The following is a 24589-nucleotide window of genomic DNA, read 5'->3' on the forward strand; positions in this document are numbered from 1 at the left end:
TATGGGCTTGTGTGCCGAAATGGTCTATTACCTTGCTGTATGTCTAAATTTAAGAAAACATTTAAATTTAAGGAATTTTATCTGGAGTTCTTGGAATTGGGCTATGTTGCATGAAACAAATGGGTTCATAAAGGTAGAAAATTCAAAGATGAAGATTTTTGCCTAGAGATTGGACTGATATAAGCCCTCTTCTATGTGTGAATAATGCATCAAATCCAGCTAATTTACAGTAATTTATCTGGCAATCATTTTTGGGTGGATTAATAAGAGTCAGAAAATTGGCTAAAGTTTGCCTGTTGTCAGTCATTAAATGAATGATGTCATAAATTGCCTGTTGAAGGGAGGGTCAATGATATCATTTGCGGTGCGACTGTTGGGCTGGTTCCTTGACGTCAGGCCATCTTCACCTTTGAAACTGGAGCGCTGTAGTGAGACCCTTAACCTTCTTCATAAGGTCATAAAGAAATCTGAGGAACGTTGCGCAAACTTTGGTCGATGGGCTTGCTCTGGAACAGCAACACCCAGCTTCACTTTTCAATGCCCAGCGTTATATTAAATAGCCCACTGGAGCTCCCTTCAGGATCACAGCTCAATTTGATTTGTCTATTGTCACATGTAAAAGGCTTTCTTTTGCATACTATTCAGGCAGTACTGTGGAGGTGAATGAATCATAAAATTAAAGTGCAGGGAATAGTTTACAGCAGATCAAAGGGTACATGGATATATAAATTTAGACATCCATACCGCCCAATTACACCCAATTGACCTTCCCCCCCCCCCCCCCCCACCCCACCCCCCTATACGTTTTGGAGGAAACCCATGCAGACATGAGAAAGTACAAGTTTCTTACAGACAGCGCTGGATTTGAACCTGGGTCACTGGCACTGTAACAGCACTGCACTAACCTCTCGCTAGCCATGCTGCCCTTTAGTCACCCTGTAGTCCGTAGTGTTACAATTTAAGGGTCATATTGCAGCAGGATTACATTTGTCATGGAATCTGGAAGCTTGAAGGTTTCAAGCTTGCGTATTTTCTGCCTGACAAAAGGTCGGAGAAGAGAGTGTGACCACGTATATGTGACTGCTTTCCTGAGACAGCAGGATATACAGATGGAGAGGTTGGTTTGCGTGACTTTTTCAAGATTGTGACAGAGTGTAGCAGCATTTTGGGGACTGTGCCTGGCAGATCTCCCACTTAAATGCAGCTATTCTTTTGCAATCAAAAGACCGTTTTATACCGCCCTTGAAAGATGATAAGTAACCGCTTCACTTACCTGTGTGAATGTGACCAATACGGGATGGGGGATGGGGGTTCATTTTCATCCCAGTACTTAGTACTTACCCTCAAAGGTAGGTTGTGCCTTCCCTATCGGAAAAGGCTTACCCGCCTTCCCGGGTCGCCAACTCTGTAACGCTGCAGGTCCCGCCTCCTTTAGCACTGGGATGCCGGGTCCCTCTGTAAAAGGTCGCTCTGAACTGGCTTTTCTTGGTCCAGTTTGAACGCTCTGATCCAACACGACCTGGCTTTAAACACGGGTCATTGACACGCTAATTTAGTGGGATCGCTGCGTAAAGGGGTAAATGATAAACTGCAGGAAGCAGTAACTGGCTTACTATGACAGGTGTCAATTGGGCTGGCTCATCATAGAGTTGGCGTGGGAGAGTGCAGGGTACTAAGCACACTCATGATAGTGGTGTCTTCTGCTACTGTGCAGTGGTTGCTGTGGGGAAAGTACCGACGGGTTTCTGAGCTCCGACTTGAATGACTGAACCCTGTTTCATTTCTCACACAGTCCCTGACAGAGAAAGAGAAGATCATTTGATCTGATTCAGAGCGAGCTTAAAGAAAAATCCCTTCATTTCCTTTCCCTTGCATTATTCTGTAACCAGTCCCTAACCATTAACCATTAACCATCAAGGATGGTTGACTGGAGAATGCAAAATGATGGGGATTGGGGAGAACGTGAGAAACTTCTCTTCACAGCAGACATTTTGAAAACCAGAAGACAGTGGTTCTCTGCTTTTTTCTTTCCACTCACATACATAAAAGGAGGATTAGAGTGAGAATCTTTTCACCAAAAGAGGGGTGGATAGAATCTGGAACACACTGCCTGAGTGGGTGCTCAACATTTAGCTGGATGAGTTCCAAATCACCAAGGCATAGAGGGCTATGGGCCAAATGCAAGGAAATGGGATTGTTATCCACATATATTGATAGCAGTGGCAGAAGGCCTCTGCACTGTGTGACACTAATCTTTTCCCTGTCACTCACCTACATTGGGATCATTTACAATAACCAATTTTGCGGGTGTTGTAGGTTTCTGTGAGGGGCGCCAGACAAAAGTGGCGACTCTCTACCTTACGGTAGACAAACGTTAAAGAATTTCACGTGATGAGGAGTCACGTGATGGAGTAGTGGCCGGTCGGGGAACTCCAGCCCTCTACGGAAAAGTTTAAAAAAAAACAGAGAAAACAGAGAAAGTGAAAGTAAAGGTGGGAAGAAAATGGCAACGAAGAAAGAAAAGTCGAAAGCAATGGGAAGAAGAGAAGAAGAAAAGACGTCGGAAGAAGAAGGTGAAGGCCTTACCTGTCCGAGGAGGTCCGCTGTGGAGAGAGAAGCCCGCTCCCTCAGGTCAGTCGAAGTCCCGTGCTCGGGACTACAAAAATGGCTCGCGGAGCCAAGCAAAAGTGCGCAACCACGCATGCGCGACTCCTCGCGCATGCGCGATGCACAAGACAAAAAAATCACTGACAGGAGGGGGGACCAGCTGAGGAGTCGATCTCCACAGCTGAGAATGACAGCCACAGCACAACAACAAGAAGAGAACATAGAAAACAACGAGAACAAGAAAGAAGAGAGTAAAAAGAAATCAAAGAATTTCACGTATATTACATTCTAAATGTAGTATTACGTGTCAATAATTTTGCCTTTACCTCCCAACCAGAAAATCTTTTGTGATGCAGAAGGAAATGGAGTAATCCCAAGTGATCATGGGAAGAACATGCAAACTCCACACAGACAGCATAGAATGGACCACAGGAGCACTAACTACGATTGTGTGTGCATCATTCAAATCTGCATATGTGCACTATCCTCTTGTAAATTTAAATTCGTTTTCAAAATATTTCTTTTGTAATGTTCTCCAGAGAGGATTTTCGGCTTCAATTCTACTTTATTGCACATGAATTAGTAAGAACATTGGCAAGCAATTGAACCTAACTAGTTGGTTGAAACCACTGTATACAAAAGGCTAAATGAATGCTTTGGAAAAGTTGGAGAACTGAATAAGCCCAAGATACGATTGCTTTTTTTAGTTTCTCCCAGGCAACTGCAATGGAGAAAAAAAGGTTACATTCCTTGTGGTTGGAGAGAAATACTTGAAGAATGCTTGCAGACTTTCCTTAAGTTCATCAAGTGCTTAGAGTTCAAGAATGCCAAAGTCAGCAGATTTTCTGGTAGAAGAGTCTGTATTGGGGAAAAAAATGTTCTTGTCCCAATCTCATGCAGCCAGAGTGAAGGTAGATTCTGGAAATGCTCAACAAATCAGGCACCATGTGTAGAAAGAGAAAGAAACTGAATGTTTCATGCCAATATTTCTGGTCTTTTGTTTGAACTATGAAATGGTATATGACAGTGGTTTTCAAACTGCCCCCAAACTCACCTACCATCTTAGTATTCCCTTTGCCAAAAGTGCTCTGTGATTAGCAAGGCGGTATGTGCGTGGAAAGAAAAAAGTTTGAAAACCACTGTTTTAATTGTACGTAATTGACTCGTTATGTGCACGGTTGCATCAACTCCAAAGGAAATGGGCCAATGACAATTTTTCTCAAGCAAACTATTTCAGTAACAATTGGCTTTAGACCAGTGATTCACAACCTTCCCTTCCCACTTAAGCAATCACAGAGCACTTTTGGCATAGGGATTACTTAAAGAGGTGTGTGAGCACCTATGGCACCTGCATGGTTTCCTTCAGGGAAAATCTTACCTGACAAATCTGTTGGAATTCTTTGAGGAAGTGACAAGCAGGCTGGATACGGGAGCTGCAGTGCATGTTGCATTTTCAGATTTTCAGAAGGCCTTTGAAAAGATGCCGCCCACGAGGCTACTTAACGAGATAAAAGCCCATGGGTGCTCTGAGGTTAGCAGGGGCGCAGTGCCAGAGCTTACCAAAGGAGGGGCTGGATCCACTCTACGTGCTGCCTGGAGCGGCCCCATGAGGTTCCAGAGTGACGCTGCGGTGGGCTCCAACAGCACTGCACCCTTGGTGGTCAGTAAGGGATACCTTAAGGTGGTATGTGAGTATCTATCATTGGGATAGATAGGTAAATATTCACAGATACAGTTAGTGTAAAAATAGAGTGATGGTTCAATAGTGCAGGGAGATCTTTTAGTGGTTCTGGAATAGTTTATGGATTTTATTGTTGTTAAAATGTATGGATGTAAAATTTCAATAAAGCCTTGTTAGATCACATTGAGTGTCATGACACAGATGGACCCTGCTCCCACACCAACAGATACAGGTTCACTGTCAAGCAGACTGTCAGTTCCAGTCACCAGCATTTCCCCATTGTTCTGCGCATGAACGGACCTTCATCTGAAATGAATGGAAAACTCCCAATGACAGTTTAAAGAACAGGGTCTTGATATTTATTTCTTGAATCATATTAAGGAAGCAGAATATCGGGACTCTTTAACTTTGTGAGGATTTGCTGTTAACAGATTGGCCTGCTATTTTCTCTACCTTACTTCAGTGACCACACAATCACAGTAGTTTAAGCTACAATTTTAAGTTGTGGAGGTGCTATGCCATTGATCGCTGTATTCAAATGCAGAATGGCTGTTGGGAGAATGGGAAGCACCTTCCATTCCTTTTGGGGAAGTATTGTGGAATAGTTCCTGCCTCTCAGCGCTCAAGTTTTGAACTCAGCTGCAGCCTTTGCGGAATTTGGACATTGCTGCTGCGATGTTGTGAGTTTCCTCAGGATATGGTCTGGTTTTCCCCCACAACCAAAGACGTGGGTTGGTGGCTGAGTGGCAAAATCTGGAGGGGGGAGTTGAAGAGAATGTGGGGAAAAAATGGGTAGTCGATGGTGGGTGATTTCTGTACTTTTCTCCCTGTCTTTGGTAAAGGATATAATTCTGAGCTTGAGGTGTATTATTGGGAAGAATGGATGGAGATAGTTCTATACTAGGCTGCGTTGTACTCTTTATCATATTCCTTAAAAGGCAGAGGTTCTGTTTCTCACCACCACCACCCAGTTAACAACCTTAAACTTCCTTCGCCTCTATAGATTCTGACATCAAGTGGTGACGGAACCTGTGCACTCTGGGATGTGGAGAGTGGGCAGCTGCTGCAGAGCTTTCACGGGCATGGTGCAGACGTCCTCTGCCTTGACCTTGCGCCTTCCGAGACAGGTCATACATTTGTGTCAGGGGTGAGTATTTCCACAGCAACGGTTGAGGATGTTTGCGCACAGTGTGAGGGCATGTGATAGAATGACTCATCATACTTTATCCTTCTCCAAGGTGTTTGTTTTCAACAGTAGTTTTGATCTTGAGTAAGATTCAGTGAAGAAATAGCATCCCATTGATGAGTACATGTGAACTACATTTGGGCTAGAATATCCTTCATGGATGTAGTCCAAAATTAAATTACAATCAACTTACAGTAAAAATCCCAGGTATTTGGAATTCAAGCAACCAGCAACCCCAAGCTCTGAGCAAAAAAAAAAATTAATTAAAACGAATAAGAATAAATAAAATTGTAAAGATCAATGTTCTCCGAAGCACACACAACCCCTCGGTGAAGATGGGAGGAAGCGATCAGCCAGCGGAGCACCCCGGTCGTGCCCAGCCTGCAGCAGCTGTTGGAATAAAGTTTCAATAAAGTTGTGTTTGAATAAAATGGCGGTGCTCAGGGTAAAGTGCCGGCCGATGCCACTTGCCGCTGGAGCGGCTCTCCCAGTGTCTCCCCATCTCTGCCTAGTTAGAGTCTTTATTAGTATATTAGTAAGGCTTTATCTGTAAACTTGGAGGAGGGGGGTTAATTATGATGGTGCTGTGGTTAGCGCAACGCTGTTATAGCACCAGTGACCAGACTTCAAATTTAAATTAAAATTTTGTAAGTTATGGGAATTGCCTGATTAAAGTGAACTTTACATGATTAAGGACTGCAATGCTGACTTATTTTCAAATTTCTATACATTTTTCTCTATCTTTTAAACCGTATCTTCTTAAAGCAGGTGTATTCGTTAGGTATTGGCAACCAGAAAATTTGCATATCCACAATCTCTGTGTGACTTTCTGTGGCTATGAGAATGCATTCAGTGCAGTAGAAGCAATGGGCAGAACTTACGGGAGGATTCCTCATGACCCGAGTTGCAGGCTGACAGAAAGTCAATGTATTGATTGAAATGTGCATTTCTTAACATTTATTCCTGTTCCATTTAGTTTACCCTGACAGGAAAGTAGAAAAGAAGGAACCTAGTTGTCTAATGTGATTGCTTTCTGCAATCAATTTTAAGTTTTACTCAAGGAAGATAATTGTTATCAATCGCAGATTGTGTCTGCTAAACAGAACATGTCAGTTGCAATATTACATGGTGACCAGTGTGATTAATATTGCTGGGGTGTGAATCCACATGATATGTGTGATTGCATCACCCACTGAGAATATACCCAACTGAAAATGGAGAATTGACTTGGGTTCTTTTGACTTTGCCAGCACTCTATAAGCATGACTACATCCGGTCGACTAGATTGGAAATATTTCCATCACAATAAATATTGTACTGGCCACTACAAGGCACTACGGACTGCCTTGTTGGCTCAACAACTTCTTCCTCTGCCCCCAATAGTACAAGAGGGACGTGACCAAGCACAAGACTCCTCACATGACACACCCTCACCAACAGCATTGTTGGAAGGACATTCACAAGAAGCTGTTGATTAAGAAGGTGGCTTACCACTGGGATGTGCCACAAATTATGGCCATGTCAGAAATGAACTAAAAGCTAAACTCCTTAACAGTCTTCTTTAAAAGGAAACAGAAAAGATTCACTGTTGATCAGAAAAGCAACCACCAATAATTCAGCTCAGAGGCAGGGTGGGAGATGGGGAAATCTGATTCTGATAAGGCATCCCCTGATGACACTGTTATTTCCCATTCAGCTTTGATCTCCATGAGATAATTTAAGTCATAAATTCTTAAATGTCCAAAAGGATTCTGAGGGATTTTTCCTCCTTTATTTTAGTAATATTTTCTGCTTTGAGAATTCCAGTCAAAAATATTTTGTTTCAAAAACGGTGAGAACTGACTGATTCAGGTACTTTCCCACTTCTCTGTTTTCCTGCAGTTTTCAACATCAGGTAAAGTTAGTTAAGTGCTGCAGGACCTTTCGAAGGTTTATTTGTTAGAGTTTATTCACCTGGTGAAGGAAGGAAAATAAATACACAGAAACAAGGAGTGGAATGCATCCTATCCTTCCGGTTCGAATGAGTGGAACATTGTTTAGTTTAATGATTAAAAAGATAAAGGGCATGGTTTTAGGATTAATGCTACAAGTTAATGCAAAAACTAGGATTTATTTTATCCACAGCATTGTTAGTATACTTTCAGTGTTATTAAAATATAAAAGTAGTCACTGTAGTCAGGACATGAAAAAGGAAATTAGATAAGGACGTGATGGAAGAAACATATTGGAGGCTTGGTAAGTGTATCAGAAGATGAGAGCAATTGCAGTCTCACCATTTACATCAGTTGAGAGAGCAAGTGCAGTGATAACACAATGTAATGGACCTCTGAAGGCACCGTACCATGGCAACTTTTATCCGAGCACATGCCCTCACTTTGGTCACCAGCTGTGGACAGAGAATGTATTTGGAAGAAGAAAGCTGCTTCCGTGAAATCTCTGGAACTACTTAGTGAGGCTGAGGAACCCTTCTCAAGCATGTAGGAAGTGGACCACAGTTTTATAACGTTGGTAGGTTGGCAGGCCTTGCATTTCTTAGAGCAATACTTTCTTGGACTTGGAAGGAAAAGTGGAAGATGAGATTATTATTTAAAAGGCAAGCGATTGCAGCATGCCGCCGTGCAGAAGGACTTCGGAGTGCTTGCACATGAATTGCAAAGGGCTGGTTTACAGGTGCAGCAGGCTGTAAAGAAGGCAAATGGAATGTTGTCTTTCATTGCTGGAGGGATTGAATTTAGGAGCAGGGAGGTTATACTGTGCAAGGTACTGGTGAAGCCGTATCTGGAAAGCTGTCTAAGTTTGGTTTCCTTACTTGAGGAAGGATGTACTGGCTTTAGCGGTGGTGCAGAGGAGGTTTATCAGGTTGATTCCAAGAAAGAAGGGGTTAACCTATGAGAAGAGACTGAGTCATCTGGGACTGTACTCACTGGAATTTAGAAGAATGAGAGGGGAATCCTACAGAAATATATAAAATTATGAAAGGCATAGATGAGATAGAGGTAGGTAAGTTGTTCCCATTGGTGGGGAGACCAGAACTAGGGGATGTAGCCTCAAGATCCAGAGTGGTAGATTCAGGAGATGAAGAGAAACAAAATGTGGTGAACCTGTGGGATTGGCTGCCCATTCACTACCTTAGTGAATATATTTAAGACATGGTTAGATAAATTTTTACCAAATAGGGGGAAGTAAGGGATGTGGGGAGGGGGGAGGGGGGGTAGAAGGCAGGTAGGTGGAGATGAGCTGATCATCTAATCAGCCATGATCTCATTAAAATGGTGGAGCTGGCTGATAAATAAAATGTATTGGACTTCCTATAACTCCTGCCCCTATTTCTTACATAATATAGGAAGTCCAATACATTTTATTTATGACACTTCAAGGCAACTTGAGGGTTTGCCAAGTTGCAACAATGTTTTAAACATATTCATATCCCTCGTGTTGGCTCAAGGGGAAAAATGGCCTGTTACCATGCTGTATGTCTAAATTTTTAAAAATCAAATTTAAAATTTAGAATATTTACTTTCACTTAGAAAATTTAACTTTAAACTTTCATATTGTGGTTGCGATTTAAAGAGAACTCATCGCTTGTGTGGCTTCAGAAGGTTAAGATGATCCTAAAAGAGTGGTGCTAGTAAGTTTGTAGCTGTTTGGATTCGTGTTGTATCTGCATAGTTTGGGTTGGGTAATAGTTGAAAAGTCAATGAAGTTTATTTCTATACAATTTAATTTCTTGTTTGCTTTTTGTTCCCATCCGTTGGCAGGGTTGCGATAAGAAGGCAATGGTTTGGGATATGCGTTCTGGACAGTGTATCCAGTCCTTTGAAACCCATGAGTCTGACATCAATAGTGTAAGGTTGGTAAACAATGAAACCCATCATTCAAACCTGAAGTCACAGTATCTGTTTTGAAGGAAACTCTCATCACCAGTTGCAACAAACTCAAACTGTGTCACTTGTATCAATCATGTATTCCAATCTCAGAAAACTCCATCATGTACAGTGCCCTCCATAATGTTTGGGACAAAGACAGTTCTTTTCGTTTATTTGCCCCTAGGCTCCACAGTTTTAAAGTTGTAATCAAACAATTCACATGAGATTAAGGTGCACATTCCAGAGTTCATTCAAGGTTATTTGTACACATTTTGGTTTGACAATGTAGAAATTACATAGTCCCCTCATTTCAGGGCATCGTAACGTTTGGGGCATTTGGGTTTCACAGATGTTTGTGAGTACTCGGGTATGTTTAACTGCTTCATCAGTGCAGGTATAAGAGAGTGGGGGGTTGCTTCTAAGCTTTTGATCACCTTTGGAATGTGTAGTTGCCATTTTTCAACAGGAGGATCAGAATTTGTGCCAATGAAAGTCAAAGAAGGCTGAAAAACAAGAATAGTAAGGGACATCACCAAACCTTAGGATTATCAAAAGCAACAAATTTGGAACAACATTAAGAAAAGAGCATACAGATGAGCTCAGTAATTGCAAAGGGACTGGTATTCCAAGGAAGATCTCCACTGCTGATGAGAGAAGAATTCTCGTCATCATGAAGAAAAATCCCCAAACGTTTGTCCGATAGATCAGAAACACTCTTCAGGAGGCAGGTTTGACTACTGTCCACAGAAGATTTCTTGAACAGAAATACTGAGGCTACACTGCAAGATGCAAACTACTAGTTAGCCACAGAAAGGATGCCCAGATTACAGTTTGCCATCCATCATGTCAACTTTCTACAGGAGCTCTGTTGACAATGTCCTGGCTGGCTGCATCATGGTGTGGTACGGTTGCAACAGAGAATTGGATCGAAGGTCAATCACAGGACTATAAGAGTGACAGAGAGGATTGCTAAAGTCTTCCTCCCCTCAACCGCCCCCCCCCCTCTCCCCTCCACATTGACGTGATCTACCGGGATCGTGGTTTGAAATGTTTGCACAAAGTCCTTGAGAACTGCTTGCACACAGCATCTTTCAGCTGCTCCCATAAGGAAAGAGATAGAGCAGGATCAGAGCCAGCTCCTGCAGGGTGAGAAACAGCTTCTTCCCATGGGCACTGAGAATGCTGATCGACCAAAGGAACTGCTCACTAACCATCTGAGACTCATATTCATGAAACAAAATTTATTTATTTATTGTATATATGAATTCCTGTCCTGCGATTATTGTCTATGTGTGTATTGTCTGGTTGTGTGTCTGCATGTTTGCACCGAGGACCAGAGAACACTGTTTCATCGGGTTGTACTTGGACAATAGACTTGACGTGAGACAAGACTCTGGGTTAGACTGTGATGCAGTCTTTTGTAGATGTGACACTGAAGTACATTCTCTCATAACAGGTATTTCCCAAGTGGTGATGCTTTTGCTTCTGGTTCAGATGATGCCACAGTAAGTCCGATTTAATCACAACTGGTACAGTTAAACTCGATGCCGGACTGTAGATTTTCCAGCCCTTCTGATGTTATTCCTTTAACACCTCATTGTTAATTTGCTTTTATTCAATTGTTGCCCAATAATATAACAAGTGAAACAGATGAGTTCAAAGAGAACAAATGAAAATTCCAGTTTATTGTCACATGTATCAAGGTGCAGAAATAATGCTTGCTTTGCAAAACTCATGTGTAGACAGTGAGCAGGAAAGCAATCTTACTGAGAATAAAGGGAAATTAGGATACATGGTGTTTAAAATAAATATGGGAATGGGCCCTGAGTGTATTTAAAAGGATTGTGGAAATGAAGAATTGGTGAGTTTGAAAAGAGCATGGGAATGGTGCCGTGGTGTGTTTAAAGGGGAGCCTGCAAACATCATCTAATGAACCACTTGTGCATTAGGATTTCCAACCAGTTGTAGTTTCACTGTATATTGCTTGCTTTGTGTATTATCAGAAGATTATACAATCTGTTTTCAGCAAACAGGACATAAGAACACAGAATATTAAATATAGGAGCAGGAAAAGGCCATCTGGCCATCCTAAATCTACTACATCCTAAATCTTGAGGCTATGTCCCCTAGTTCTGATCTCCTCCACCAATGGAAACAACTTATCCACCTCTATCCTATCTATGCCTTTCATAATTTTCTATAAGATCCTTTCTCATTCTTCTAAATTCCAGCGAGAACAGTCCCAGTCGACTCAGTCTCTCAATAACATGATTAATAACTTGACGGTGAATGTTCTTTGATTCCTCTTGCTAGGTTTCAATGCTTTTGTTGAATTTTTCTTGGCTGAACCTGGTGGGTGATTCTAACCTACTGCTCTCAGGCAATCTTCCATGCCATCCCTCTTAAATCTTTCTGAGGCAGTCGATGGTCCAAAATATTCAGCAAAAGAACTGGGGCTCCCGGGAAAATCTGTTCCTCCTCTTGTGGTGGTTGGAAGACTCTTCCCTCCAGAGTGAGAGGTCGCTGATTAAAGCCCCACTCTAAGGAATTGAGGATGGTCCCTATTGGGGGCAACATCTGTGAATGTTGTGACGTTATACGTGCTGCCACTCTGAATAGACCAAGGGCCTGCTTGCCTTGTCTAATGGATGCAAAAGGATTGGTGCAAAAAGAAGGGGAGGTCAGTCTGATAGCCTGGCCAATATTTACTCTCTCCATCAATCAAATTGAACCCTCTGTTCTTTGTAGGAGCTTACTCCGCCAGATCTGACTGCTCTTTTCCCTGATTAAAATAGTAAGCGCACTTCAAAAGTACTTTAATGTCCTAATTTTTTTTTTGTAAATAAGTGCTTGTTTTAATTCAAATTTATTTTACATTCTGCCCCTGCAGAATTGCTTAGAAAACTTCCACTTGAACTCAACGACCCATCTAGTCAGTGTTCCCTTCATCTGTTGTCTCTTTTAAAGTTGGAAATATGATTAAAATGGGACGCTTTGATTACAATGTGGATACAGCAGTTGAAGAAAGTGAAATAGCTTTTGCAATACAGGAAACTCATCATATGATCTGGTGTAGTAATGATGGAAGAACAATAAATTTTGGGCATGATTCCAGGAATAAATGCCCCACCTACTTTTCTAGGATATTCTGCATCCTAAAACACGAGACATGCCAGTTTAATGTATCATCCAAAGAATTGCACTACTCTCTGTCTCAGTATTTTACTGGAACATTAACCTAGTTTCTTGCACTCGAGTCTCTGCATTGGGACCGGATCTCGAACCAAGTGACAAAAATGCCACAGGTAACAAAAGCTGAACAATAATGGAATTTTACAGAACTGTGTGGGTTTATTTTAATTTGAAGCGTAGGTTCAGAGGTTCCTTGTATTGCATGAGGCTAATTCCCCAACAGGATCCATAGAATTCACTCTTCCTGGCCTTCAGTTTGCTTGCGCAAAGCATTAAAATGTACCTCTTGAATGTTTTGCCTCTGACCTGATTAATCTGGAATGCTATCTTAATAGTACTAAAAGAAAAAGCAAATCAAAAGAGGATATTCTTTATTCACATAATGTTCCGGAATACAAATAACCTTTGAAAGTTAGTTTAACCTAGAAACAAAATCTTTAGATTGCTTTAACCAACAAAAGCTTTTGTATCCTGAACTAAAACCCAATGGTTCTTGGCCTGAAAAGCACTTGCCTGGGTTTTTTCCTGCGGCAATCAGACTCTTCAACTGACCTCCCGTTGGTACAAGATGATGACTTGCACTATTTAACAGGGCATTTTTCACTTGAACACAAAAGTGAATGGTGTAATGTTATATAGCACCATACCCTGTACCTTTGGTTTATTGCAGCACTGTGTTTCTACCTGCTGTTCTATGCAGAGGTTGTCTTGCCAGAATGGCGTGCAAACACAGTTTTTCACTGTATCTGTACACTGTACACGTGACAATAAACAAGTAAAAGCACAATGCTGGAGAAACTCAGCAGGCGCATAGCAAGGATAAAGATACATCAAGCCAAAAACATTGTGTAGATGAAGGGCTCAAGCCTGAAACATTGGTTATGTATCTTTATTTTGCTATATAAAGTACACTATTTGACCTGCTAAGTTTCTCCATTGATTTTACTTCAATCATGGTGCCTGCAGACCTTCGTGTTGTACTCCTATTCAATAAAGAGCTCATTTCAATGTATTTACTCCAAACCAAACTCAGAGGATCAAGGTCATCATTGATCTTTACAATCATAAAGATCTACACCCCCAGTGTCCAGGGATTAGCTCATTGAGTGCCAATGTATGAAGGTCTGTCTGAGGTCTTCAGCATGAGATTTCAAGGCCATTGATTTGGACTTGAAGGCAGAAACATTGCAAGGATAAAGAAGCAGATGCAGAGCAATGGTGAATTTGGATGTGGCCGCATATTCCAAATTAAGCAAAACTACGAATACAAGGGGAGAAAAAAAGCCTTCAAAGATATTTTAACAAGTGGCTCATGGAGGAGAGGGGAAGCGGAGAAAGAGAAGGACCTTGTGGAGGAAGTAGCAGAGGAATGGCTTTTGATGTTTTGGACCTTTTGTCATCAAGACCTAACAGTGAATGAGGAGAATTCTCAGAGGTCTGGGTTCGGAGGATAGGAGGGAACCACTTCAGCAGGGCTGGTGGGGTGGGGGGAATGAATAATGTGGGTGTAGAGCCTGATTATGGAGAGTGGAAGATGTAGTGAAATTTCCAAGTTCAGTGCATTAGGAAATACAGAGTTAAGGGATGTGGGATGGAAAAGCTAGATTGTATTGTGACCAGTTTGAGAGAGAAAGTGGGAATGAACAGAAAGAGGTATCTTCTGATGGTCAAAACAGTACATCTGTTGAGCACTGGACTGCTTTGACTCCTACAGAGTTGTCCAGTTTGAAGTGACCCGAGAATTCCTTTAGTTTTCAAAAGGAAACCTCAAAATGGAATGGCGAGGCAAACATGATGAGCCAAATGGGCCTAATTCTGCTGTGTCTTATGTTTTTCTGGTTTAATAAGACCGTTACCTTTTTGCAGTGTCGCTTGTATGACCTCCGTGCTGACAGAGAAGTTGCTATATATTCAAAGGACAGCATCATCTTTGGTGCCTCCAGTGTGGACTTCTCCCTCAGTGGTGAGTTTTTGGTAAAACCAATGAACCCACAATTTTTTCTTTCTTTTCTTTGGCTTGGCTTCGCAGACGAAGATTTATGGAGGGGTATGTCCACGTCTGCTGCAGGCTCGTTGGTGACTGACAAGTCCGATGCGGGACAGGCAGGCACGGTTGCAGCGGTTGCAAGGGAAAATTGGTTGGTTGGGGTTGGGTGTTGGGTTTTTCCTCCTTTGTCTTTTGTCAGTGAGGTGGGCTCTGCGGTCTTCTTCAAAGGAGGTTTAAATTTAAATTTGCAACACAACCATTGTGTTTCAGTTATTTGGGTTACAGAAATTCACCCTTGTGGAAGTCACGGAGAGAAATACTGAAGTTTAAAACTGGCATGCCTTGCCGTGAGTTCACCAATCACACATGCAATCTCAAGCAACCGGAAAATTCACTTATCCAGGTGTTTTACTGTACATGTGTGGAAGTCACAAATCATGACTATATCCCAGATACTTTGGAATAAAATCAATGTGAAAAATATTTTTTTTCTTTTCAACTTGTATTTCTCGATACATCCGTAATTAAAATACTTTGCATTACCGAAAATTGGTTTTCATGCAGTTTTTCCAGGAAGGCAACCCCCCTTGCACCCCCCCCCTCCATAATGCAGGGCCTCCTGTACTGATTTGTACCGTCTGGATTCTTCCAATTTTCCCAACCTTTATTTCTAATTCAACTTACAGAAAAACACCTGGTATCCGGCACCTTTTGGGGATTGGCAGATGCTGGATTTTCTGGTTGCTTGAGATTGCATGTTGAATTCATGGCAAAGCAAGCCAACGTTAAACGTTTTTTTTTATTACCGCGCTTTTTTTATGCTTGTTGCTTGAGGCTGTGGGTTGTTTGAATTCTGAATAACAGAATTAATAGTACACAAAAAGAATTAATAGTACACAAAAAGATACGCTTTCAACGCTATTTGTAATTTGGAACAGATCAGCAGATGTCTGGTGTTCTTCATATGTTCCTGATCTGTACTCCCACTTTGGAAATCAATGATACAGTGTACAAGGAGTGATGGGTTTATATGTGAACAAAGAAAGCATTGCAAATAACATTCAAAACTCTTGGTGAAAGATTTCTGTGCATAGTTTCCAAGGATTTAGAATATTTACTTGCTAAGCATAAAATGCTGTTGAGAATGAGTCAAATAGCCTCAATGTTAATACTTTGTTCACAATTATTCCTTAATTAAGATGAGAAATGCCTGCAGAAGCACTGGAGACACTCAGTGACTCTGGGGGACCTCTCTTTTGCTTCTCCTTCCCTAGCTGTAAGGGGCACTGGGCAATTTCTGCCTGACTGGAGACTAAAGAAAATTTTGTATAATTTCTGTTTTATTACATGACAATAAAAAAAAATAACCTTGAGGATTGAATCCTGACCTTGGGTGCTGTCTGTGGAATTTGTATCCCCGTGGGTTGGAGGGTTAATTGGTAACTATAAATTGTCGAGGTGAGTGGTGGAATCTGGGGAGGAGCTGATGAGAATATCGGGAGAAATAAAGAAAATAGGATGAATATAAAATTAGCCCAGATTGGAGTTTGATGGTGCTGCATGGCCTGTTTCTGCCTCGCTGTGACAGTTCACAGTTGGGTGGGAGAAGATCAAACTAAGTGTTGAAATGCAAATGTTAGGAGATGAATCTTTCTCTTTAGTACTGTCTGGTTGCATTATGTTCGTGGGGTGGCATGGTTAGTGTAGTGGTTAGTGTAATGGCGTAACAGTGCCAGCGATTGGGACCAGGGTTCGAATCCTGCGCTGTCTGCAAGGGGTTTGTACATTCTCCCTGTATCTCCATGGGTTTCCCCCACATGCTCCGGTTTCCTCCCATTATTCGAAACATATCAGGGGTTGTAGGTCAATTGGATGTAAATTGGGCGGCATGGGCTTGTGGGCCAAAATGGCCTGTTACCTGCTTTAAAATTTTAAAAAAATTATGTCAAGTGATCATTGGGGAAGGAGTGATTCTACAGAGTGGTCTGTAAAATGGGGGGGGCTTTTGTTGCATGGAGCAGGTCATTAGCCTGGTACTCAGTTGGGTGACAGATCGCCTCAGAATCGTTCAAGAGAGGTGGTAGAGTGTGCTCCCAGACTCCAGGCCACAGTTTTCCATTGTTGGGGGTGGGACAAGCAGGCCAAGAGAACTTTGTTCTTGAAACTTAGTGATTTTCATAAATTACTGGTGATTCCAGGGAAAATCCAGTTGTAGGTCAAGAAATAAGAGCAGGATTGGGCCAGGGTTGCCGTACACTGCCTTTCATTGAAATAGTACTAATCTCAGATTGGAGTTTTTATTCGAAGTAGGTAAAATTTCAGCTTCAAGGCTGAAAAGAAGGTATTTTGAGTGTTTTGTGAGGTTCCTTGGGTCACACATACTCACAATAGGAGAGATATTTAATTGGTGCTCCTGGTTCATAATCGTTTCATTCTTTTTGATTGGCTGGCTGGAGATGTGGGGCGGATATGATGGTACTTTGCAGGTGTATGGTTGCCTGGGTAACAGATGTCTGAAAGGATTGGCTGTTAGCAGCTGTCAATCACAAAGTTTCTTCTGCCCATGTTGGTGGCTTTGGGAGGACTTGAGAAGGAAGTTTACAATATCGACCAGCTGACAGCATGGAGGGGTTGCTCTGCAGGTGGACCTTTTCTCCAAGAAGCCACCACTGCAGCAGACATTGTTCCTTTCCCTCTGTGGCTGCTGACCAGTGTGCCTGTTGGTGAGGAAACTGGCATTCTGACAAGTCGGTGTGTCTGAGGCTCGCTGGGAATTGAAGTAAAACCTATAGATCTCAGGGTCAGCCGAATCTAACCATTCGTATGTATGATGCCAGGTTATTTTTCTCACATTAATGAACAAAGCCGAACAATCGCCCTGATACTATGATTCTTCGGTGTCCTGACATGTGCCTTCATGTAGTCTAATACTACTAAATACCTGTCCTTGGAGATCTGGATGGTAAGAGGTGGAACTGCCAGTGGGTAGGGTCTTCCAGGGACTGTTTTCACCTTCTATCTGTGAGGGGGTGAGCTGGAGGTCCTGTTTGGGCAGCTGGGTCCGGTAGGTCATAGCCAATGGTTGCCACTTCACCATCCTGTGAATCCACAGCCCTCAGATTAGTGACATCACTAATCTAATGGCAGCTGTTCAGTCACCACAGGTTTGATACTGTAGGACATGCCACATTTATTTTTGTCTCCTTCTGCCTTATCTGTGGATCTGGGACTGAGGCAGCTAGCACTCAATTCCAGTGCCACTTCCCAAGTTAGCATAGGGTTGGCTAAACGCTATTACAGCAGCACTATCTGTAGGGAGTTTGTACGTTCTTCCCGTGTCTGCATGGGTTTTTCCCCAGGTGCTATAGTTTCACCTCACTCTCCAAAAGCATACCAGGTTGGAGGTTAACTGGATGGCACAGGTTTAAGTGATCAGCATTAGCTTCTATACTGTGTTGTAAATGAAAACAAAAAATGGCAAGTAATCACTGCTATCATGCTTATGGGTTCCCACACATGGCAGGCATTCCTCTCAACTTCAATGATGGATTGGAAGTTGGTCTCAGAAAAGAGTCCTCCCTTTTTGATGAAGCCTTGTTTGGCGCTTGTCCTCCGTGGATCAGAAAAGACTTCCTGCGATGTGTCAAGATGTGACAGGTGCCATTCCTCTGGTCTGTTCCCTGCACTGCTCAGCAGTGCAGGGTGACCTGATCTTTACCTTCCATCCATTCTCCTCCAGTGGACTGCATTACGCAGAATGCAAGTCAGCTGAACCTGGGAAACCCGCTGTCAATGGGAACTGCCAAAGCGGCGGGCTCCGTTTGAAGGGACAGGGATCAAACTATCCATAGCAAAGTACCATCAAAGTGTTAATCATTGCAGCCAATAAAATAAACAGATGCCTTGAACGTAACTGTTGTGTTATGCATTTAGAAAGTATTTTGAACCTTTGAAACAAATCCGATGCTCGCTGTATTGCTCCCTTAATAAAATAATTCTCAAAAGGCCCATTAAAACATCCAATGTCCAATCCTATTAAAAATATTATTGGTAGTTCTCAGGATATTAACCTTATGGGGAGTTTCCAAGCCAAATATTTTTGTTCATTTTAACTGTGGCTGAGAACAAAAACATGTTGATAACGGCAGTGAAAAGGAAATGCCATTTACTCAGAGTGAGGTGAACTGTTTAACCTAGAGTGGGGTTCAGCAGAATCTAAAGTCAAGGGCAGAAGCTCTCTTCCATCCATCATATTCTTTCTAAATCAACTTGAGTCATTACAAAAGGAGCTACGCACTTTACTTGTGGTTCCAATGTGAGACGTCTCGTCTAATGACGGCTCCATCGTACTTCTGAGTTGGTGTTAACTTTTAATAAGGTGCACTGGCCATTGTAGTTTTTACAAAAAGGGTCTGTGAAACACATGATAGCTGCAGTGGCCTTCTGGTAGGCCCTTGTCATAAAAGTTAGAGAACAGGGAAGGATTCAGTGGCAATTCTGATTTTGAAAATACTGATTATTTTAATGCTATGAGGAGGAGGAGTTCATTTTTTTTAAACACAACTCTGCGTCATGCAGTGCTGCACACTGAGGGACACACCTGTCCATTGTTCCTGTTGGTTTGTGCCCTGTGACCCTCACCCCCCACCTTGAGCTTTTTCTTCAGTTTGTCACTTCACTGAGATGCAGGGTGTGCAAAGTCAATGGGGCCCACAGCCCTCACTCGCCTATTGTAGGTAGCAGCTCAAAGATGTTCATTGGGGAGGTGCATTGGGTCAGTAATCTGATAATGTGGGAGCCACCCCTTTCAACGAGCTTGTGGAAGAGTGATTTCCAGCCGAAGGAAAGGGAAGTAGCTATTCCCAATGGATTTGTTCCTTCTGTCCACCGTTACAAGTCATTCATTGCTGGGAGAATTGAATGCATAAGAGCAAGGTTGTGCATCAGTTATACAAGTCATCGATAAGGGCATATCTGGAGTAATGTTCTTATTATTGACCACAGTTTAGATGTTTAAGACTTAGAATTGTGAGTTGTCTAAGAAAGGCTGGACAGGTTCTTCACAGGAGGTCAAATTTGAAGGCAGAATAAAAATTTAATGGGAGAATTTTGAGAAATGTGGTGGAACAGAGAGGCCTTGGGGTCTGTGTCCATAGGACATTAAAACACTGCTCCACATGCAGATAGTGTAGATAGGAGGCCATATGCCTTCATTAACTGTGGGATCGAGTTTGAGCTGTGAGGTAACGCTGCTTGGTTGCCCCTACTTAGAACTTTGTGTTCAGTTCTGGTTACCCTTATTACAGGAAAGATGAGGATATTTTGCAAGGATGTTGCCTGGATTGCATGCCTCAAGTGAACTTGGTCTTTACCTTGGAATGATGGAGATGAGGGGTGTATAGATGATAAGAGGCTTTGATTATGTGGTTGGCCAGAGACTTTTCCCAGGGCTGAAATGGCTGTTATGAGGGGCACAGTTTTAGGGTGTGGATGAGTAAGTATGGGGGATGTAAGAGGCCACTTTCTTTAACAGTGAGAAAGACTGCATTGGCAGCAATGGTGGTGGAGGCAGTTACAATGAGATTATTAACTGCATGGAAATGAGAAAAATGGAGGGCTATGCAATGGGGAAGTGTGATAGTACAGATTCTATCACCAATATGTCCAGATGGTAGTGTAGGATGACTGTGATTGGCTGAGAGTGTAGCCACACCTACTGGCAGGTCTTAAAGGATTGCTCCTAGCCAGACCAGGTCATTCTGGACTGTGATATACTCCAGTCTTTTAGTTAATAAAAGGCTTGGTTTGGATCAACAAGTCTTTGGTTCTTTCGATGCGCATTACAGGAAGTTTGATGGATTTTTACATAATAGGAGAATTAAGGAGTATGAGAAAAAGGCAGGTAGGTGGAGGTGAGCCTATCTTCAGATCAGCCACGATCTCATTAAATGGTGGAGCAGGTTCGCCTACTCCTGCTTCTATTTCTTATGTTCTTATTGGATCAGCACAATACTGTGGGCCAAAGGGCCTCAACTGTGCTTATGTTCTATGCTGGAGTTTGGAAGGGAGAGAGCTGACTAGATTGAAACACGTCGAATCTTCAGAGTGGATGTGGAGGGGGTTTTTCTTTTATGGGAGAATCCGGACCTCGCTCCGACGAAATGTTAACTCTGCTCTTCTCTTTCCACAGATATTTCCTGATTTACTGAGTACTTCCAACTTTTTTTGTTCAATTTCAGACTTCCTGCGTCTGGATTTTATTTTGTAAATTTGGCAAGATTTTTTTTCTCGGAGAATCTTCTTTTTTGTTGTGATCTCTCCCTCAAAGCATCGAGAATTTTTTTTAAGGCAGAGGAGGACAAATGTGATTGGAAAGAGGGTAAAAAGTTACTCGGGATATGTGGGATACAGAGTTGAGACTATGGTCAGATCAACCCATGTGGATCAAGAGCCTAATATATATAGTCCGTACTGAAACGATGCACTTGAACCTTTCCGCAGGGCGTCTCTTGTTCGGTGGCTACAATGATTACACTATCAACGTCTGGGACGTACTGAAGGGCACCAGAGTATCGATCCTCTTTGGGCACGAGAACCGAGTTAGCACCCTCCGAGTTTCCCCCGATGGCACAGCTTTCTCCTCAGGATCATGGGATCATACTCTGAGGGTTTGTCTCCTATTATTTCCTGTGTAATATCCATGCCGATTAATGAAGTTCAAGTTTGAAGGACTAGCTTTCTCACATGCAATGAACAATGAATGAGAAAAGTTTTTATCCTGTGCTCATGGGAGTGCTTAAATTCAAGTTTCCAGTCTTGTTTGTCTGCTCGCAAACACCTCATTTCTACTGAAGACCCCACTCCTGATAACTCTTCTTCTTTGGCTTGGCTTCGCGGACGAAGATTTATGGAGGGGGGTAAATGTCCACGTCAGCTGCAGGCTCGTTGGTGGCTGACAAGTCCGATGCGGGGCAGGCAGGCACGGTTGCAGCGGTTGCAGGGGAAAATTGGTGGGTTGGGGTTGGGTGTTGGGTTTTTCCTCCTTTCAATGAACAAAGCACCCTGGACAAAGCACTGAGGGCGGGCTGCAACTAACAGTGGCTGCTGCTTTCATTTCTTGCCAATGTCTCAGCCATTTTATTGTGGCGATGGCCAAATCCTCATTCCGAACATAGAATTCACCATTGTGACTTTCACATCCCTAGTTTAAACAGATCCTGGTCTAATAGTGATAATAGGTTTGTTATCAGACTGATGAATTTCCTGTTTAAGTGGAAGTGAATGGAACAAGTTGGATATATGTAAATTCATCCTCTGTAACTGCATACAGTGGATGATATAACAACATATATGCAATTAATTCAATTTTCAAAATTCAATACCATTGATCTCATGAGGTTAAGGGGTGAATATTGTTGCATTTGATTGCATTGAACAAATTGAAAGTTCCCCTTTTGACAGACAGCCAATCACTCCCACCAGAAATATGTTCTAATACTTCGAAGTCGAACATAAACTTATTTCAGGTGAAATCACCTGAGATGTTAATCAGATCACTTTATTTTCTGCCTCCAAACACCATGTAGTTTCCTTTGACATGGTTGTGCAACATGAAATCGCCATGTGTCCCTTGCAGAAGTATTTCTTTCAAACTTTAGATGAGTGAAATTATAAACTTCCTAAATGCATTAAAGAAACTTTCCACAGGAATGAAATATACAGTACAACTCCAATTATCCGAAATGGTTGGCACCAGGCCTATGTTGAATAAACAGATTTTTCGGAGAACTGGTCATTTTTTTTTAAAAACAGCCCAGTAGCAGTAGTAAATCACTTGTATCAATGTTTAAACAACAAACAACAAGATAAGGCTTTTTAAGCATTAAAATGATGTGTCATTCTCACCTAAAAAAAAATGGCTGGCCACACCAATCGCTCAACCGCTGCAAATCCACCAGTGCTGCTGATTCCCAGGAAGGCTTCGCAGGCTGGTGAAACACTCACTGGTGAGTCAGAGGGCTCCTGTCTCCCCAGTCACCTGAGCTTCTGACACCAGAGTCCTGACTCCGAATCCTCCCCACTGCACTCTCACACCAGAGAACTAGGCCGAGGGGGAGGATTCAGAGTCACAATTGGTGTCCAGTGTGCCGAGGAGGGAGGGGAGGGAACACCACTCAGCCGGAGGTCCCGCTCCTGCTCGGGAGGCTTCTCTCCTTGATGACGCTGGGATAAGGGAATTTTCGCACCGCTGGGAGACGTGGGACACAGTTTGAGAGGGAGATTTGGAGAGAAAAGTCAATAGAGGAAGGTAAAGAAGAAATGGAAAGAAAGAGGGGAGGGAGTTACCGAAACGAAGACAATTGTCATTCTAATGTCATGTCGAGTGAATTTTTTTACCCAACCTGTGAGGTTAGTTTGGCTCTGAAAAGTTTTTGGATAAATGAGGATTTCTGATTTGTTTCCGATATACTCATTTATCCAAAAATTTTTTTTAATTTTGAATAAATGAGGATTTCAGAGAATCCGATTTTGAATAAATGGAATTGTACTATTTTTTCAAAATGCACAAATAGTTCAATCTGATAACTGTTAAATCTTTATAGTTTTTTTTTTAACTAGTATAAACCAATAAAACTTAGATTTTCATTTATTTATTTGTTTTGCAGATTTGGGCTTGAAACTTGATGGAGTTGATACTCGAATTCGAATAAAGTTTCCAATTCAGGATTTTTTGACTTTTGCTGTATGATGGCTCCTAGATCTTGTGTCTGCTTTAGGAAATGTGCAAATATTGGGAATTGTTACATTTAAACAAGTCTGTAGTGACTATATCATTATTTAAGAAACTTGTTGGGATTTTATATAATATGGATTAGTATCATATTCAGCTGCACTTGTACCAAACAAAATATTTAGAAATAGCAGCCCCCCATTTCCAAAATGATGGTTTCCACTCTTCCTAATTATTTAACCATTTGAAGATCTGACTGAACGCATTTTTATTAAAACTCCCATTTTCCATGCCTTTGAGTCCCCATTATGTTCAAGGAAAAATAAGCTGAAAGAAAACCTCAGAAACAAAATGAGAATTGTCATGCTTTTGTGAGTCAGGTAATATCAGGGATGGACAATTCAAAAGCTTGCGACATTATTTATGTTCTAAAAATATGGTTAATTAATTGGCTAGATGATGAAAAAGTAGAGAATCTATTTCCACTCATCTTTTCCAGAATATATCCACGTATATTATGCAATATGAATTGTGCTGAATAGTTACAGTCGTGTAAATAGGAGGCAAAGTTCTCTTCTTCAAAGCTCAACACGTTCATTTTGTCAGAATACTTTTTTGTTTGGTTTTTGATACACTGAATTGTAAAATAATGTTCAGCACCAGATAAAAAGTCTGGGTTAGTTCTGTAGACATTGACTGTTTGAAAACTCCACCTATTGCAGCAGGAGAAAATCTTTATCAGAGTCGTCGTTTCAATGGTATGTCGATGTATCCAATGAAGTAGATTTCAATGCACTGTGAACTTTACAAGATTTTAATTTATTTCGTAAGAAGTGGAATATTACAACATTACTGAGAACCAGGCAAAAGCTAAGGCCTCCTGACTCCATGTAGGCCCCTTGTTAAAGCACTAATTTTCCCTTAGATCAATTGTACGATTTATTTTCTTTGTTTCTGTAGTTGTTTTGTGAATACTTCAACTGTTCTTTTGGTGGGCACTTGTGTAAATCTCTTGAAATGTACCAAAAAGTAATAAATGGTTCATATAATATTTTAAATACTGTCAAATGTTTTGAATCGTATAAATTTATCGAACAGATTATATAAAATTCTGAACCTGATAGCACAGATTGTGAGACTGAGAAAATTCCATTATGCCTGATTTTTTTTAAAAAAATCCTTTTGGCTTTGCTAACTGAACGAGGATATTTTTTTGTCCATTAATTCGTTAAAAAAGGGCAATTCTTGCACTATGTACATTGAGAGCCTCTGCAGTGTTGAACATCTCTTACAACAAAACAGGAGGCTATTCTGCCCATAGTCGATGCTAGCTCTCTGA

At 41.7% G+C, this 24589-nt stretch overlaps 2 protein-coding genes across 25 annotated transcripts in view; one reads left to right on the forward strand and one right to left on the reverse strand.

Annotated features, from left to right (window-relative positions):
• gnb5b (guanine nucleotide binding protein (G protein), beta 5b) overlaps nt 1-24308 on the forward strand; it is a 57011-nt gene extending 32703 nt beyond the window's left edge. Inside the window, exons 6-11 of one of the 2 annotated variants that reach the window (XM_069910227.1) lie at nt 5292-5435; nt 9233-9324; nt 10797-10845; nt 14399-14495; nt 21021-21187; nt 23186-24308. In XM_069910227.1, the coding sequence (XP_069766328.1) occupies nt 5292-5435; nt 9233-9324; nt 10797-10845; nt 14399-14495; nt 21021-21187; nt 23186-23197 (561 nt within the window). In that variant the 3' untranslated portion in view covers nt 23198-24308. The remainder of the gene's footprint in view (nt 1-5291; nt 5436-9232; nt 9325-10796; nt 10846-14398; nt 14496-21020; nt 21188-23185) is intronic. The other variant, XM_069910228.1, reaches the window with a different exon arrangement.
• LOC138749186 (uncharacterized) overlaps nt 1-24589 on the reverse strand; it is a 159432-nt gene that overhangs the window by 129712 nt on the left and 5131 nt on the right. Inside the window, exon 5 of one of the 23 annotated variants that reach the window (XM_069910245.1) lies at nt 252-651. The exons of 17 other annotated variants lie outside the window; for them this stretch is intronic. The gene's annotated coding sequence lies outside the window, so the exon portion shown is untranslated. Of the gene's footprint in view, nt 1-251; nt 652-1723; nt 1796-9484; nt 9844-19021; nt 19427-23182; nt 23291-24050; nt 24262-24589 lie in introns of those variants that run through there. 5 more of the 23 variants (XM_069910249.1, XM_069910238.1, XM_069910248.1 and 2 more) reach the window with 5 other exon arrangements.

Source organism: Narcine bancroftii, chromosome 14, assembly GCF_036971445.1.
Source record: "Narcine bancroftii isolate sNarBan1 chromosome 14, sNarBan1.hap1, whole genome shotgun sequence".
NCBI classification, from domain to species: domain Eukaryota; kingdom Metazoa; phylum Chordata; class Chondrichthyes; order Torpediniformes; family Narcinidae; genus Narcine; species Narcine bancroftii.